This window comes from Trifolium pratense, linkage group LG1, assembly GCF_020283565.1.
Source record: "Trifolium pratense cultivar HEN17-A07 linkage group LG1, ARS_RC_1.1, whole genome shotgun sequence".
NCBI lineage: Eukaryota > Viridiplantae > Streptophyta > Magnoliopsida > Fabales > Fabaceae > Trifolium > Trifolium pratense.
In genome coordinates this window covers 6,582,872-6,601,926 of record NC_060059.1, presented here as the reverse complement: position 1 = coordinate 6,601,926, position 19,055 = coordinate 6,582,872, and the positions used below count along the sequence as shown (strand labels likewise).

The following is a 19,055-nucleotide window of genomic DNA, read 5'->3' as shown; positions in this document are numbered from 1 at the left end:
ATAGGGAGATGGAGGACCATGAGAAAGGATTCACTTTTTAAGATTTTCACTCGATTTCTCGTCGGTCAAGTAATCTTACATTTTTAGCAATAACACGAACATATGTAATTAATCGATGTTTCTGTTAGAATCAAAGATACAAAATAAGAAAATAACAAAGAGACGGCTAGGGTTTCATAGAATTACATTACAATGGCTTAACATAAAATAAGGATTACAAAAGAATTTATAATAATACCTAATGGACTCTAATTTACTAGTATAAAGGCCTAATAGCTTAAGCCCAATACTTTATTATCTAATACCTACCCTCAAACTCATAATGCATCAACAAGAAACATTGTGAGCTTGTCAAGTAAAATATAAAAAAAAATAAAAAAAACTAAATAATATAGATTTCTCATACTACCCCTCAAGCTAAAGCTTACTAAGCTTTAAGCTTGTTACAAATTATCCATGGAAATAAACCAACCCAACTAATATCATAATCAAGAGCAACAATCAGCAGGCAAAAGGTGTGAACCACCATCCAACGAAAGAACCATCCGATAGAAGAACCAAACCAATATAGAGAGAACCAAACAGAAGTGCAATCGATCAAAAGAAACAATAGAGAGAAGTGCAATGCAATCAGAAGTGCAATAGGGATAAGTGCAATGAAAAAGAGAAGTGCAATAGGGAGAAGTGCAATGCAATACTATCAGAAGTGCAATACAATAAGAAGTGCAATAGAGAGAAGTGCAATGCAATCAAAAGAGAAGTGCAAGGAGAAGTGCAATGCAATCAGAAGAGAAGTGCAATACAATCAATCAGAAACCAAAAAGAAGAAGACAATCGAAGAAGAGAAACCAACATACAAACAAATAGAACCAAGGAGAAAAATCAAACCAGACCAAACTACACGCATCAAACCAACCAATACCAAAACAAACCAGAGAGAATAACCGTAACCGAAGCAAACCAACAAAAGAGCCAAATATATTATTAACCATTATTACTAGAGGAGTGCTAGCAACACACTCCAATAACAAACACACTCTAACACACTCTCTTTTATTGGTTAAAATTTATATGGGTCCCATAAAAGTTATATGGGTCCACATTTTTTTATGGGACCCATGTGAATTTCAACCAATAAAAGAGAGTGTGTTGGAGTGTGTTTGTTAAAGAGTGTGTTGCTAGCATTATTCTTATTACTATACTTTAGTAACCAAAAGAATTATAAGAAGCATTAACAGCCTAGAAGAATCAATACCAATACGGTGCACAAAAGTTCCTGACCATATGATTCCGTTTTTTTTTTTTCAATGACAATGACAATGGATTAACGACAAACATATGCCACTTTCACTTGTTTGAACGAACAACATGATCCAAAATTCCAAAGCAACAAGCCTTCATATCCCACCAGATATATCCAACTTAAGATCCAACACAAATACATTTTTATTCAAACAATGAACCTCATATTCCTAAACATAAAGAAACTCAAACGGTGCAAAGACGACCAAAAGAAATATCGATCAGATTTTTATTTATCCAAACATGTCACTTAATAATCCATTGCAACACAGGAACAAAGAGGTGATTGAGAAATTGAACAAATCCGTAACACAAGAAGTAAGCCAATTTTTTTTTTAATACTGCAAAATTTTATTAAGAAAGAGATCTATGCAAACAACAAATATAAAAAAAGGGAAGGCAAGGAAGACATGAGATCTTCCTAAACCAATCCCGCAGAAAACACCGGCAGGAACACCAGTAAAAACTGCAACTAAAGATGCTAACAAAAGGCACACAAACTACAGGCCAGAAAACAACAATTCCCACTACAAAAACACACAGGAGCAAAGCCCCTAACACCCTCACCTATTCAAACAAATCTCTGGTTCCATATTCCATTCATAGAACAAGCACGGAGATGCTTTGGATCTACCTATCCACCACTTCCAAGACGCAACTTTCACATCATCTACCAAACCAGCCAAGTCCCTAGCACCATTCTAAAAAATAATACTATTGCGATGTCTCCAAATAGACCAGATAACCGCATTCCAGATCATAGTCAGGCCCTGGCGCAGCTGTTTACTGCCGGGAATTGTCGCAAAGAAAATAAGCAGCGATGAAATACTATGAGGAAGCACAAAATATACTCCCAGCCAAGCACAAACTCTTCTCCATACCTGTGTGATACTACTGCAATACAGGAACAGATGGGTCACAGTTTCAGCACCATCACCACAAAAAACGCAGCGTTGATCTCCGTTTTCTTGAATAATTCGCCGTTTAAGCAAATTCTCTCTAGTTGGAACTCTATCATGCAGAAGCATCCAAACAAAACCCGCTACTTTAGACGGAGTCGGGCCTTTCCAAATGACTTTGAATGCCAATTTCTCCTCATTTAGAATAGCACCCCTGGGAATTATCAAATTAGACACCAGATCATAAGTAGATTTTACCGAGAACTCTTCTCCCTTTTCTGGTCTCCAGCCCCAACAATCAGCCACTGACGACAGAATTATTGGGTTTAAAATCAGTAGCAGCTCATCAAGCAAGGCAGCCTCCCAAACAAACAGTCTCCTACGCCAAACAAAATTCCACAGCGACAATTGATTGAGAAAGGAAACAAACCATAGCCCAGCGACACAAGATCAAATCACCGAACTTCAAGCACCAAAGGCACCAAACTTCAAAGAATAAACCAACGACAACATAAAAACAAACAAACACATTCCCAAATTTTTGGGAATTCGGCGGCGGAAACAACTAGTGCGGTTCAAGGCGGATCAAACCATGCTCTAGATACCATATTAGAATCAAAGATACAAAATAAGAAAATAATAAAGAGACAGCTAGGGTTTCATAGAATTACATTACAATGGCTTAACATAAAATAAGAATTACAAAAGAATTTATAATAATACCTAATGGACTCTAATTTACTAGTATAAAGGCCTAATAGCTTAAGCCCAATACTTTATTATCTACCAGTTTCAAAGTAGTAGTTTATAAGTACAAGTATTACAATAAATTTGTTCTAAAATATAAGTCAACCTTTAAATTATCAGATTTTTTTTTGGTCGTAATTAAATTATCAGATTTATTATATCTAATCAATTCTATTAATTTAATTTGATTGATAAAAAATCAATGTTGAATACATCTATACTTATATTTAGTTGCATACAAAATTGACAATTTAGTATTAATAGACACACATAAAATATACAAAAAATAATTAATATATAAACCAAAAGGCGTGCAAAACATCATTGTAGAGGAACTCATTCCCAATAAGTTGACGTACACCATTAATAAAAATAAGAAAAATGTTAAACAAATCATTAGACACTAGTTAAATATATTACTCTAAAAATGTACTGATGATTAACTATAATATACTCCCTCCGTCCCAAAATATAAGCAAAAAGTGGTCAACCAAAATGAATGTATTTGGACTAAATTTTTAACCAAATACATCCACTTTGGTTGACCACTTTTTGCTTATATTTTGGGACGGAGGGAGTATTAAAAATGTAAGAATATTGTCTTCCTAACTATAATTTTATCTTTGATTTTTTTTTTTATATACTTAACAAGTTCTCAAAACACACTGTTTAACATAACCCTAAAAATAAAAAACCAAAGGTTGGCCGTAGACTACAATCTACATCCACAAGAAAAACTAAAATTCAGAAGCTTAAACTTATTATAGCAGAATTAAGAAGACAAAAATTGGGTACAATATTATGGAAGAACTTTTTTTTTGGCCCAGAATTATTATGGTTACACATTATAATTGCACTCATTTTATTTATTTTTTGGTCGAATGTGTGTGTGTATATATATGTTAAATATTTCAAATGTACACTTAATTAAAAGGAAATGAAATTATGAAAAATAAATAAAATAAAAGGAAATGAAGGGACTATATTTGTAGGTTTTAACATCCAATTTTCAAGAGAATGGGACTCTAATAATCTGAATATTGATTAAAAAAATAAATTAGAAAGATTTAATGTTAAAAGATAAATTATTAATAAATTGGCCACAAAATATAATATTGTTTTTAGTCTTTAATATAATAAAATTTTTTTTTTAATCAAACAAACTTAATTCATTTTATTAACTATTAATTGTTCAATACATAAGGGAATAATCTCAAATCTATGGAAGCTAACCCAAAAATTGGTCACCCTAACAAGAGTATAAGCAACCAAATTCGCTTGCCTCCTAATAAAAGTTTGTTTTTTAGATTCATTTATTTGGTCTAAAAAATGACAATGTACATGAAGCATTCCATAAATCTAAAAATCAATTTTTTTTTATATTAAGGACTAGAGGTAACATCAGTGCACATATGGATTACATCATAAATAATTTAAGAGTTGACATTTTGTTCGCTGACTTTCGGTTAACGTATTTTCGATCACTTGTGGATTATCCTATACATTCACATTGTTACACCCAACTAATCAACTATAACGGATTTGAATTTCCTGTCGTAGAGAAAGCATGCAGTTTCATACTGTTTTAAATGTCGACCGTCTATTCTTGATCAAATGCCTCAGATTAAACATTAAGAAAATAAATATTACATGATCGCATCCGTCAATTCGTAATCGAACGATTCATATACATTATTGTATCACAAAATAACTGCACCAGATCCAAATCTCAACTATAACCATCTTGGCAAACAATATATTCTTACGTACGTTTACAATATATGTACTACAACATAGTACAATACGTAATCTTAATATCAATTGTACTACCTATCCCAGCTAATTACAGAATGTCAACGTACTGTGCATATTCATGATAAACTTTTTTTTTTCATGATAAACTTGTTAAAAATTCATAATGCTTCATTTTTAATTTTTTTTATTCAAAACTCGATACTACTTCATAGTATATCATATGAAAGAATTCAATTATTAACATTGTTCTCGCGACACATTTTGATTCTCTTTCTTCTATTTCAGTATTTGCTTTGCTTTATTTTTTCTCATTTTTTTTTTTGGTAGAAATTATTTTTTCTCTTTTAATTTATTTATTTTTTAACCAAAAGTATCATCTGCACGCAACTGCAGAGATTAATCCCTTCGAGGTAACTGAAATTCATTTAAGGGGTTGATATCTCACAATAAATGCTTCTTCATACGTACCAGCCGGGAATCAAACCCAGAATCAAATGATTAAGGGATTCAAATATCTATCACTTGTGTCACATTATGTTGGTGTTTTAATTTGTTATTACTTTACATGATACGGTACATATATATAGCTTTGTTTTTCTCTTATTCTTTTAGTTATTATTAATCTTTATTATCTTTATATTGTACACTAAAAAAGAAGTTTTACGATATTCATATATTATTAATATTATAATTATATTACATCCTTTTATGGAAGATATATAAAGCAAGGAAGAGAAATAAATAATAAAAATGTCGATCCTGTATATAAAATACAATATTTTCATTAACTGAATTATGTTTATGATTATGAAGGTTGAGAGTTCTATTCACACCAATAACATAAAAGTAACATATATTAAAATGATAATATTTTTCATTCAAGAAACAAAGAAGATAAAAGCAAGAGAAAAAACATCTTTTTGTTTCCTTCTCTTTGAGATTAATTTGTGAAGTTTGTTTGTTTATTTATGAGAGAGATTAATGGGATTGACTTGTGGATAGAGGTGGGAATAGGCTAGGCCGAGCTAGGCTTTGCCAAGCCTGAGCCTGGCCTGTCAAAAAATCGAAGGTCTGAGCCTGGCCTGTGGCCTATCATAGGCTTAAATTCTAGGCCTGAGCCTGGCCTTTTGAAAGTCTGATGTGGCCTGTTAGCCTGTTTAAAAGCCTATTTCATATAAACATATTTAAATAAATAATTATATTTATTTTGAAATATACTTATGAACTAATAAAATAATGTTCCATTTGATATTTTAGAGAATTTGACTATATATGTCATCATATTTCAATTCTAGTTTATAATAATACATTTATATATGTTAAAAACTAATGTAGATTAATAAACTTAAATTACTTAAAAAGTTAATAGATTTATAATTTAATCAGAGTATAAATTTTAATATATAAATAATAATCGTAATAAAAATATTATTCATGTTAACTTAAATAGGCCGGCCTAGTAGGCCTCAAAAGCTTTTTTAATGGCCTGCGGCCTGGCCTTTTTAGCTAAATAGGCTTATAAAAAAGCATTGGCCTGCTCTATTTAAAGAAATAGGCTGGCCTGGCCTGAGCCTATGTAGGCTAGGCCTTAAGGCCATGTAGGCCGGCCTGGCCTGTTCCCACCTCTACTTGTGGAGTCCACGGATTAAAATGTGACTCTAATTCCCCTTTTATGCATATCTCTCTTTTAAAAGACAACAAAATAGAGTATAAATAAATAGAATTTTATCAAAAATAAATAAATAGAATAAGCATGGACTCGATTTATTTATTGTTGCTTCGATATGGAATTTCTTTTGATAAAAACAAAATAAAAAATTAGTGGTAAGAAACTTATCTATTGACCAATTTATTTCAAATTTTAAAAGTTAGTTATATATAGCTAGAGTTGTCAAATTGAAAATACGTTGGATTAAAATGTTCCACAAGATAGTATTATGGTCTGACTACATCTAATTCTTCTCTCACCCACTCCTCTAATTTTCTCCATTGAACAAAAAAGTGGACATTGAACCAACTAAACCATTTTTCTTTTTGCAACCCAACAACAACTGTGTGTAGAGCTAGAGAAAGTACTGCCAAAAATATATCTTGTGTGGAGGGTACATGATAAACTCTTGTGACTAGATCTAACAACCAAAACAAGTGATGCATGGTGCAAGATATGTAAAGGTCTTGCATGTTAGAAAAAGCTTATGTTACAGACTTATTGCCTTTGGTATTATTTTGGTAGATACAAAACTAAGATCCATCCAACTAGTTGAAGTTCATATACTCTATTCAAAACAATATATTCGGACATTAAATATAAAAAAAGATTCACTATCAAAATTCAAACATTGATTCATCGTATATCGTATTGTTAGAGTCTAACCTTTTTTACTATACTCAACTTCAATATGAAATTATGTAAAATTCTTAACCCCTTAAAATCGAGAGATACACTTGCTTGAGCACAATCTTAAATAAAATGCATTTAGGCACACAAATAAAATTTGAAAAACTACGAAAAATAAAATTAAATCGTAAATCTTTTGAAATAATTAAATGTTATGTAAATATGAATTTTATTTAAGGTTGTATCTCTATGTATTTCTCTTCTCAAAAATCTATTGTTGAGGGAGGCAATGTAGGATCTTTTGAAATAAATTTATTTTTATTTTTTATGAGAAGCGAGTGTACGTTCTTTTGCTTTGGTAAAAATTGAAAAATTGTACTACTGCCTAGGAGAATGTGTTTCCTCTCCAGTTGCGGTGTACTATATTGTAGAAATAACAGCAATGCTTATATTAAACATTTTCCATGAAACAAACCACGAAATTAGTTATAATTAATATGAAATGAGGTTAGAGTAGCATTTAGCGAACTTGAATACATACAATGGTTTTGATTGATACATTCTATTAATTTGAATGAATATCGTTATTTTTACTTTATTCGTCTCAAATTTTTTGTCCTTTTACCTTTTTAGTTTTGTCTCAAATTTTTAGTCTTTTCAAAAACTCAATGCACAGTTAGTGATATTTTACCATTTGTACTTTTACTAAAGCTAAAACATTAATTACATGAGGAGAGTGTGAATTTCAACCAATAAAAGAGAGTGTGTTGGAGTGTGTTTGTTAAAGAGTGTGTTGCTAGCATTATTCTTAATTACATATATTTTCTCTTTCTTAATAAAGTAAGGGTAAAAATAACTTAACTTATCAACATTTATCATTTTTTTTTAACGAAACATTTATTATTTCTTAATCTCCGTGCAAAACTCTAAAAGGACTAAAGTTTTGGGACGGATGGAGTAGTCAAATAAGTTCACAACATCCAAGTTAATTATAGTATAAAACGGCTTAATGTCTTAAATGTAACAAAACCTACAATTGATATGATAAAACTCAAGTGCTCATAATAGTAATGCCTCCGGATCTGCAAGACGACACTAAAGTCATGAAATCTTGAATTTGGATCGAAGCAAATCTGAACAAAACAAACAATGTATATTAAGACGAGAAATCAAAACAATCATCGTACTAAGATGGAAAATCAAAACAAATATCGACTAAGATGGAAAATCAACACAAACAACTCTGCATTAAGACGAGATTATTGAACAAAGAAAACTCAAACGAAACATAAAAATATTAAAAATCACTTATTTAGAATACTTTCTTTACATTATATACAAATACTTAATAAAGGTATAATTTAGTAAAAAAAATTTCTCTCTTTCATTTGTATATTTTTCTTAATATATATGAAACAATGTGAAATTGATTAATATATTAAGGAGAGAGTAATACGATAACGTTATTAGCCCCACCATAGCCAGCCATAGGGTGTCTGACTTTTCTATATATACACCTTTCATAATCCACAAGATGCAGATTAAGTAGTGCACATTAAGATTCTTTTCTACACACAAGTGCATGATGATGAAGAGCCACACATTCCTAAGGGTCATTTTTCTTTTGATGTTTCTTGGGTGGCTAACTGTTTGGATCTTGTTGCCTACAAAGATCTACAAAAACACATGGACTCCCAAACTTAAAAACAGCCTAAATTCTACATACTTCAGAGAGCAAGGTTAGGTTCTTGTATATTTTAGTAATAATTATCTAATCATTATGAAACAAAAAACAAATGTTACTACCTCTTATCCTTTTTATAAGAAATAGTTGATTTTTTAAATTCATTGAATAACTGATATATATTTGATATATATTATACATCAGATACATTAATTTTTAACTGTTTCAGGGGTAAATCTACTGCTTTTCACATTCCCTATGATGTTCATTGGAGCTTTGAGTTGTATTTATCTCCATCTTCACAGGGAAAAAATAACACAAAAGTTACCCTCCACAAGGTTAATTAGTTCTAAATTATGCTATACCCTAGCTAGCTAGCCACTAAATATTATTACTTGAATTAATCTTTAATTATATAGATATATGTTGTTTAATTTTCCTTAGAAGTGTGTTGTTGTTTTTTTGTTTCAGTGGCGCTCTAAAAAGATGTTTATGTTACCTAAGACGACCATTCTTGGTGATGTCTCCAATTGGAATTGTTACATCTATGGAGCTTATTTTTGCATTCATGTTTGTTGCACTTTTGATATGGTCCCTTTCCAATTACTTGCATATTAGTTTTGGTAGTCTTCATATGCACAAACAAGGCGAGAAAGTGTAACTAATCTAAACTCTCTATCTTAAATTTCATATGTTATTTTTTTTTTGGTCTTAATCCTTCGATTTTATGAAGGATGTATTGTAATTCAAAATTGGGTTATGTTAACTTGTGCCTAAGGGCACATGTTAAGCTACCTAAAAATAGAAATATAGCATTTAATGATACAAAAAATTTAATGTTTAGAAAATTGAATACGCCACAAGTTCAATAAATTTTTTCTACATTTATCTCCTTAAAATGTGCCCTTAAGGGCACAAGTTAACATTCTCATTTAAAAGGGTATTTTACCATAAACTGAATAAAGCCTAATCAATTATTTTTTCGATCGGTTAAGATTTTAACTCAAATTCTTTTGAATAAATTTGAATCAGTTGAAAATACTTGAGTTCAATTTTTAACTAAAATAATTATTCATGATCAATTAGATGGGAAGCAAAGTTGAGGAGTGTATCTTTAAGACTTGGGTACATAGGAAACATATGTTGGGCATTTCTGTTCTTTCCAGTGACAAGAGGGTCTTCTATTCTGCCTCTTGTTGGTCTGACATCTGAATCAAGCATCAAATACCATATTTGGCTTGGACATTTATCTATGGTTCTTTTTGGTGCACATACCATAGGTTTCATCATCTATTGGGCCATCACCAACCAAATGGTTGAGGTATGTTTTATATGTTCAATCTTTTTATTTTTGACTAAATTATATGTGCAATCTTAATTACTAAAAAAAAAAACGGTTCTTATCCATAAGTCCCTTGTTTGGTTGTTTATGATAAGGTAATTTGTTATGCATGTGGCAAGGAATCTATTGTCTCTTTCTTATTGGAATTTGAGAGGATTATATTGTTCCTTCATTAATTTGGACAGTAATGATCGATGAAGTTTATTAATATCTAGATTTCAAACATGAATCTTCCTATACCTATAAGTTTTTTTTTTCAATACAGCTGAGCATCGAATCTAAGACCTCTGTCATACTATTCAAATATTTCATCATTAGATTAACCCTTGTGACTCACTCCCTCCGTATTACAATATATGTCACTTTGGAGAAAAATTTTGTACCACAATATATGTCGCTTTATATTACCAATAAAAAATTTAATGCTATTTTTCTTATTATACCCTTAACTATTTACTCATGTAATTTATTCTTATTGGTTGTTAGATAATTATCCTAGAATTTTCAAGTTATTGTATGCATCACCATTAATTAGTGTGTTTAATTTGTTATTTGTTCCAATCATTCATATATGTATTTTTTTTACGGTATAGATGTTAGAGTGGAGCAAGACATATGTATCAAATGTAGGTGGAGAGATTGCAAGTTTAATAGCATTAGCAATGTGGATAACAAGCATTCCACGCATAAGACGTAAGATGTATGAAGTATTCTTCTACACTCACCATCTCTACATTCTCTATATCTTATTCTATGCCATCCATGTTGGTGTTGGATACATGTGCATGATTGCTCCTGGGATTTTCCTATTCCTCGTTGATAGACATCTTAGATTCTTACAATCTCGACAAAATGCTCGTTTACTATCAGCTCGTCTTTTACCTTGTGATGCACTTGAGCTCACCTTCTCCAAGAATCCTAGTAAGACAATAGTACAATTCATTTCTTATATAATCTTTGTCCATTTATACTATGAAAGAATATAATTTGTTTGGATTATGTTTTATTTGAGTTTATCTATTAACAAAAATATTTAGCAAACTGTTTGAGAGGGTTTATAGAAATAACTTTATAATAACAAGGAAATATCTTATCACAAGTATTGTTAAATAAATGGCTAATTAAATTGCATTTTTGTCCTCCTAACTTGCACAAACTTGCGATTTTGGTTCCCTAACTCTCATAATAGCACTTTTAACCCTCTAACTTTCACAAACTTAGGATTTTGCAAAAGGATGGCCCCCACTGATTTTGACCAAGTCAACGCACGCGTGGCAAGTGACACACATGCCACGTCAACATATGTGGCAAGCCATATTGATGTAGCATGTGAGTCACTTGCCATGTGTATGTTGACTTGGTAAAAATTAGTAGGGGTCATTCTTTTGCAAAAGTGGCTAAAATTAGAGGGTCAAAATCGCAAGTTTGTGAAAGTTTGGGGGCCAAAAGTGTTGTTATGAAAGTTTGGATGTCAAATTGCAAGTTTGTGAAAATTATTGGATCAAAAGTGCAATTTAACCTAAATAAAACCGAACTACATAGAATAAACCTAATATGTGATTAACAACTCAAAGTTGTTTTCAGCTTATTTCTATAAGCTCTTTAAGATAGCTCATAAAAACAGCTTATATAGATTATATAAAAAAGTTTGACAAAATTATCATTACCTAAACCTAGCTAACACAAAATTATCTTTTTTTTTTTTTTGCTTAATTCCTAAATTCAGGTTTATACTATAACCCCACAAGCTTGGTGTTCATAAATGTTCCAAAGGTTTCCAAGCTGCAATGGCACCCTTTTACAGTTTCTTCTAGTAGTAATATGGAGACTAATTCTCTTAGTGTTATCATAAAAAATTTGGGTAGCTGGTCAAACAAGCTTTATCAGGAACTTTCTTCAACAACTTTGGATCATCTTAGTGTTTCGGTTGAAGGACCCTATGGACCACATACTTCACAATTTCTAAGGTTAGATTGGTATTCATAGCAAAATGCTTCTTCTATACTAGTAATATAAATATGTAGGGTTTTAGTCTATTATTTCAACTTCCTATCTTCTTATATGTGAATCATCTTATATTATGTTGTGTGTATGACTCTTAGCTCATGGTTAAATTGCGGTTGGGTTCACGCCGCCAACCTTTATATTGCATTGCATTATAATCCAATTGTAGTTGCAATGTTGTTGCAGATACCTCTAAGTAATATTTACGGGCTACAATTTAAAACCATTGGAGCAGAGCGGGAAAAAATATTCTAAATAAAAGAAAACCTACCCGCTCTGCTCCCTCAGGAATGCAGTCACATTGTTGGACCTCGTTAAATCTAGGGGTTTTACACTGTCTTTCTTTCGATTCCGGTTTCTGTATGCACAACAAATCAATTTTCAAATGCAAGACTAATTATTTATCATTATTCTGTCTCTAAACAGGCATGAACAGATTGTGATGATAAGTGGTGGAAGTGGCATAACTCCTTTCATATCAATAATCAGAGATCTCATATTTCAAAGCCAACAACAAGAATTTCAACCTCCAAAACTCCTACTTGTTTGTATTTTTAAAAACTATGTTGATCTAACAATGTTAGATCTTATACTTCCATCTTCTGGTTCAACAACTCAAATCTCACAGCTCCAGTTACAAATTGAAGCTTACATTACAAGAGAAAAAGAAGAACCACCAAGAGATACTCAAAAACATATTCAAACAATATGGTTTAAACCAAACCTCTTAGACTCTCCTATCTCAGCTATATTAGGCCCAAATAACTGGTTATGGCTCAGTGCTATAATCACATCATCTTTCATCATGTTTCTCCTCATTTTAGGGATCGTTACTCGTTACTATATCTATCCAATTGAAAGTAACTCAGGTGAAGTTTATAATTGGACATTCAAGGTTATGTGGTTCATGTTTCTACTTTGTGCATGTATATGTTTATGTTCTAGTGCAATTTTTCTTTGGTGGAAGAGACAAAACAACACCTTAGAAAATAAGCAAATAATGAATGTAGAAGTTTCAACACCAACAAGATCACCAGGGTCATGGATTTATGGATCAGAAAGAGAACTTGAAAGTCTTCCTCATCAATCTTTAGTGCAAGCTACCAATGTACATTTTGGTGCAAGACCTGATCTCAAGAGTAAGTGAGGCAGACTACTTTTGTATATGTTTAGTTTTTTTTGCTAAATTTCACTTTTGGCCCTCTAACTTTTACAAATTTGCAATTATGACCCCTGGCCAAGTTAACGCACGTGTGGCAAGTGACTCACATGTCACGCGGACAATGACTCACATGTGGCATGTCACGTCAGCATATGTGGCAAGTCATGTTGATGTGGCATGTTAGTCATTGTCCGCATGGCAACACATGCTGATGTGACATACTTTCCACATGTGCTATTATGAAAGTTAAGGGGCCAAAATCTCAATTTTGTTAAAGTTAGGGGGCCAAAAGTACAATTTAGCCTTAGTTTTTATTTTTGTAAATTGAGTATCATTTGCACGCAATTGTAGAGACTAATCTCTTTTTAATATATTGTATCAATGAGATTGTGATATATACAATTTGTTAATTTTGCAGAAATTCTGTTTGAGTGTGAAGGCAAAGATGTTGGAGTTATGGTTTGTGGTCCAAGAAAATTGAGACATGAAGTTGCTAGAATTTGTGCTTCTGGTTTGGCTGATAATCTTCACTTTGAATCCATCAGCTTTAATTGGTGATCTATAATATAATTTAGCATCAATGTACAAGTTGTGTGTATATATATATGCCGTTTACCATCTCTCTGAAGTTTTCATGTTGATTCTGCAATTTGAAGAAGTGTATGTAAGCACATGTGTGCATGTAAAATATTAATTAATGTCTTTTCTCACCTATGTTCTGCATATATTATTGAGTGGAAATCTCCAAAAATTGCACTTAATTTTTGTGTCAATTAATTTATTTTCGTGTCAGCTATTATTTATAGGGAATTGGATTTGATGCAACTGTTTTTTCTGATCGTCCGATCAAAAATGAATGGTCAAGATTAAAAAATTTATAAAAATTAATGAAATTAATTATATAAATCAGGACTGTCTAATCTGTTTTGTGCGGCTACAATTTTGTACTGCGTGTAGCAGTTATAGCAGCCGATACAAATCTTTATTTACTTACAACAGGGTCGAACCTCAAAATTAAATTATCAGGTCATTTACTTATTAACCGGATGGTTAAAACTTAAAAAATCACGGTTAAAATAAAGTAATTAATTCTATAAAAAAATTAATTAATATTGTAATCAAAACTGAAATGATGACAAAATATTTTTACATGAGTAGCTGAAGACAGTGAGTATTTACCATTTAATAAAAAGAGGACAACCCCTTTTATCCAACCAAAAGGCATCATACGACTCTTCCAATTTTGTCCACCTTGCTTCTGCCGCATGCTTTTTTGTAAAGACAAACTAGATTTCTATTCTATGGGAACAATTTTGTTTTTTAATATTTAGTGCATAAATGACACAATTTGGTAATTAAAAATTAAAAATATGTGACAATTGCATTGGAAGGAACACTAAGGCCAACATGAAATGTGTTCTCACCAATTTCCCTTCCTAATTAAGAGTCAAGTTTATTCACAAAAAAGAAAATAATTAAAAGAGACAAGTTTCAGGATCAAATAAATAAAGACCAATTTCTTCATATGTAGATTTGCCATTATACCCTTATACTATATTTTTGTTATAAATCTTCAATTATTGTTCAATCTTGTGTGTATATATACCTACATTTATATGCATGCATACAAGAAGAGAGAGGAAGTGAATGTCATGGACTTAGAGTTGAATAGAGGTGTTTCTCCAACACAAAATATTTTTCAAAATGGGATATGGTGGTTCATAGTGTTGATTAATCTTGGTTATATCATGATTTGGCTTATGATGCCTACAAATACCTTTTTTATGGATTGGTTACCTCATATTCAAGCCAAGGCAGATCCAATATACTTTGGCAAACAAGGTTTGTCACTATATTTTTACTAAATTACACCTTTTGTGATCTTTTAAGTTTTTTACGTTCTATGTTCGTCTCTTAAATTAGACGATTTTGATATTTTTCTCAGCTTTTATTTGAATTCGTCAAATATTTTCTATGTTTCCTTCTTGCTAAGTTTGATGACTAGTCATCAAAAAATATTGTCACATGGGAAACAGTTAAAAGACTCAAATGGAAAATTTGCATAAAAAGATTCATGGATCAATGTTTTGCAAATGTAAATTTTGGTGATATGCTTCACTATGTTACTTAGACACTACTATATGTCTTTAATGATATTGATGAGATAGGGATAAACATAACTTTTTTTTCAAGAAGCCTGGTAACTAGAAATTTCACCTTGAAGGTGAATATGTGGAGTGTTCAGGGTTCGAATTCTGGCTCATGCATATATAATGTGATATGTCTCTACCAACTGAGCTAAACTTACAAGGAACGATAACATAACTTAATTTATTGGTGTAAGTGTGGTGTTTTTCAAAAAGGTGTAAAAATTTCATTATTCATATCTATATGCATAATGCATGCTCTCTCCTTGCACAGGAACAACCATACTCGTTTACACATTTCCTATAATATTTATAGCGACTTTGGCATGTCTATATCATCATTTGATGCAAAAAGCTTCTAATCATAGCACTGAAAGGTACATTTGTTTCATGAACTTTATTTTCATCAGTCTGTTTTTTTTTTTTGTTCCTAATATTAATAATGCCTAATCAACCAAATGTGACTGATTTATTGCTCTTAATTACAATTCTTAGCAAGATTGGATTCTTCAATAAGGCATCATGGAGAAAACCATTGCTTGTAAATGGTCCACTTGGGATTATCTCCAAGATAGAGTTCTCTTTCATAATCATGTTTGTTTTACTATTAATTTGGTCCTTGTGTTCCTACTTACATGGCATGTTTGCAAAAGTGGCCCTGCAAGCAGCTTATGAAAGAGAGCAAGTGTAAGAAAATAACTTCTCTTCATAGTTTATGAATAAAAGCACTGTTGAAAATGAAAGTGAAATGCAAAAATATGAAGCATACCTTTTTAATGCATTATTATACAGGTGGGAAGCCAAACTGAAAAATTCAGCACTGGCTTTAGGCTTTGTTGGGAATATTTTCTTAGCTTTTCTATTGTTTCCGGTTTCGAGAGGGTCTTCTATTTTGAGGTTCCTTGGCCTAACTTCAGAGGCAAGTATCAAGTATCATATCTGGCTAGGACATATTGCAATGACATTGTTCACAGCTCATGGACTATGTTATGTTAGCTTTTGGGACAAGACACATCAAACCGCAGAGGTAATACTAATAATCATTGAAGCACTGGCACAGATACGACACTGACATGTCGACATAGAAAATAATTTGAAGGAAAAAAACGGACAAAAAATTTAATGTAACTATGTGTGTCGGTGTCCGGACACGCCTTTAATATGAAAGTATCGATGCTACTATTATTAGGCCATTTTCAAACTATGTTGTCTGATCAGGACATAACAAATTCACAATCCACAAACTTTCATTGCAGATATTCAAATGGAGCAAAGTTGGCATCTCAAATGTGGCAGGAGTAGTAGCACTGCTTGCTGGATTAACCATGTGGGCTGCAACATTACCTCGTATAAGGCGGAAATTTTTCGAGCTTTTCTTCTACATTCATCACTTGTACATTGTTTTCGTAGTCTTCTTTGTCCTACATGTGGGATTTTCCTATTCTTGCATAATGCTTCCTGGATTTTACCTTTTTTTGGTCGACCGATATCTAAGATTCCTACAGTCCCAGCAGAAAATTCAGTTGGTTTCTGCTCGCGTTTTACCTTGTGAAGCTGTTGAGCTGAATTTCTCCAAGAATCCAGGTGAAGATTTTCATTTTCATTATATAGTCCAGGAATATTTGGAATCTGGAGCACTCCATCCAGTCTAGTCAATTTTCGGCCATTGGATCGAACTGAAACCTAGACACAACACAACGGCTAGATTTGGTGGGATAGACTGGATGGAGCTGGTTTATATTTGGCTCCATTTTAAGTAACAATTAACCAAAGTCCTTTAACTTCTGTCGCATTTTGTAATGACAGGATTGTCCTATGCTCCAACAAGTATAATTTTCATAAATATTGCTAGTATATCCAAGTTGCAATGGCACCCTTTTTCAATCACCTCATGCAGTAATACTGATTTCGATACCTTAAGCATTGTCATCAAAAGTACAGGTAAATGGTCTCACACATTGTTCAAGCAACTATCAACTTTGTCTCCACCCTCCCACCTTGACGTCTCCATTGAAGGGCCGTATGGACCAGCTTCAACTTTTTTCTCAAGGTACTGGTGATTTATGAAAAGAACCTTTGCTCTTAAAGAATGGTGATGCTGAATTCAATGTGATATATGTGTGTGCTATGAATATGCTGCGCATCAGTTTAACATATCATAAGGCATGTACTGATAAAAAATAATTTGTGCAGACATGAAACGCTAGTGATGGTGAGTGGAGGAAGTGGCATTACTCCTTTCATCTCGATAATTCGTTCGCTACTCTTTAAGGCCAACAATGAAGGCGGAAAATCTTTCAAAGTTCTTCTTATATGTTCCTTCAAGAAGTCCATTGATCTTACAATGATAGACCTACTCCTTCCTGTCTCAGGCACCACCCTTGACACATCACGCCTGCAGCTTCAGATTGAAGCCTATGTAACAAGAGAGAAACAGACAGCGACAACAAATGATAGAAAGCTTCTTCAAACATTATGGTTCAAGTCGAACGCATTAGACGAACCAATTTCTGCAGTCTTTGGACAAAACAATTGGCTCTATCTTGGAATTATCATCACAACTTCCTTTATATTATTCCTTCTGATTATCGCTGTCCTAACTAGATACTACATATATCCTATTGATCATAACTCTGACCTGATATACCCTTATTTCTTAAGGTCCATTCTTAGCATGTTGTTCGTATGTGTATCTATAGTTATTGCAGCTACATCTGTCTTTCTCTGGAACAAAAAACAAAACAAAGCTTTGACGCAGATTAAAAATACATCGACTCCAACAACTTCACCAGGCTCAGTAAATCACAAAACTGACAGAGAATTAGAGAGTCTTCCCCTCCAATCCCTTATCCAAACAGCTAAAATTCATTACGGCGAAAGGCCTGATATCAAGAGTAAGATAATTTAACTATTTTGTCCAAAAAAATTCTAATTAGTTGGTCGCAAATCAGTAACATATTTTGATTTTCTGCAGAAATACTTTCTAACTGTGATGGATCAAGCATTGGAGTTCTTGTTAGTGGCCCAAGGAAAATGAGACATGAAGTAGCATCAATTTGTACATCTTGTTCAACAGATAACTTGCATTTCGAGTCCATTAGTTTCAGCTGGTGAACTATAAAGGCTCCATGTATTATTTTGTTACAAGTACCCTTCTAAGTATGATACTAAATGACTATTCTCTAATACACCATTAACAAAATGACTATTCTGTTTGTGCATGCGTTATGCAAAATTGGTTAATTTACAATGTAATGTGTTGGCATGTGATGAACCCCATGGTCTAATTGTTTGTTATATCATATACATCATACATAATAATAATGGGGACATGGGTTAATTGAACTCGCTTCTATTTAAGATTGCACCGCTATAATCAATCCGTAGTTGGTTTAGTATTGATTGGCGGTGTAATTGGTAGGAAGGAACACGATTTGATCCCGCAACTGCGATCGGACGAGGCTGAAACCAGAACTGATCCCCCCATCAGATTAAACCGGGAGTGAAAGCTAAAAAATAAAAAATTGCAGTGCTGTAAGATTAAAATCCTAAAAGTCATTAAAATCATGCACAATCTTTTAAATCCACAAGACTTTTTTATGCAAAAATTGTCTTTCAAAATCCTAATCCAATACACCCCCTAATACTGCCTTGCGTTTCTCATTACTTTGGTCA

General features: G+C 32.3%; 2 protein-coding genes across 2 annotated transcripts; both read left to right on the top strand.

The window, feature by feature from the left end:
- Positions 1 to 8,481: 8,481 nt before the first annotated feature.
- Positions 8,482 to 13,994, top strand: LOC123902357 (ferric reduction oxidase 5-like). The gene is made up of 8 exons (XM_045952059.1): positions 8,482 to 8,780; positions 8,955 to 9,063; positions 9,197 to 9,382; positions 9,812 to 10,046; positions 10,661 to 10,988; positions 11,794 to 12,034; positions 12,498 to 13,210; positions 13,652 to 13,994. Exons 1-8 carry the CDS (start codon positions 8,624 to 8,626, stop codon positions 13,789 to 13,791), a joined length of 2,109 nt encoding a protein of 702 aa, XP_045808015.1. The 5' UTR covers positions 8,482 to 8,623; the 3' UTR covers positions 13,792 to 13,994.
- Positions 13,995 to 14,615: 621 nt separating this feature from the next.
- LOC123914186 (ferric reduction oxidase 2-like) lies at positions 14,616 to 18,654 on the top strand. Its single transcript, XM_045965228.1, has 8 exons — positions 14,616 to 15,075; positions 15,655 to 15,757; positions 15,876 to 16,067; positions 16,173 to 16,407; positions 16,637 to 16,964; positions 17,187 to 17,430; positions 17,574 to 18,274; positions 18,355 to 18,654. The coding sequence occupies exons 1-8, from the start codon at positions 14,850 to 14,852 to the stop codon at positions 18,492 to 18,494; spliced, it is 2,169 nt and encodes a 722-aa protein (XP_045821184.1). The 5' UTR covers positions 14,616 to 14,849; the 3' UTR covers positions 18,495 to 18,654.
- The last annotated feature ends 401 nt before the right edge of the window (positions 18,655 to 19,055 follow it).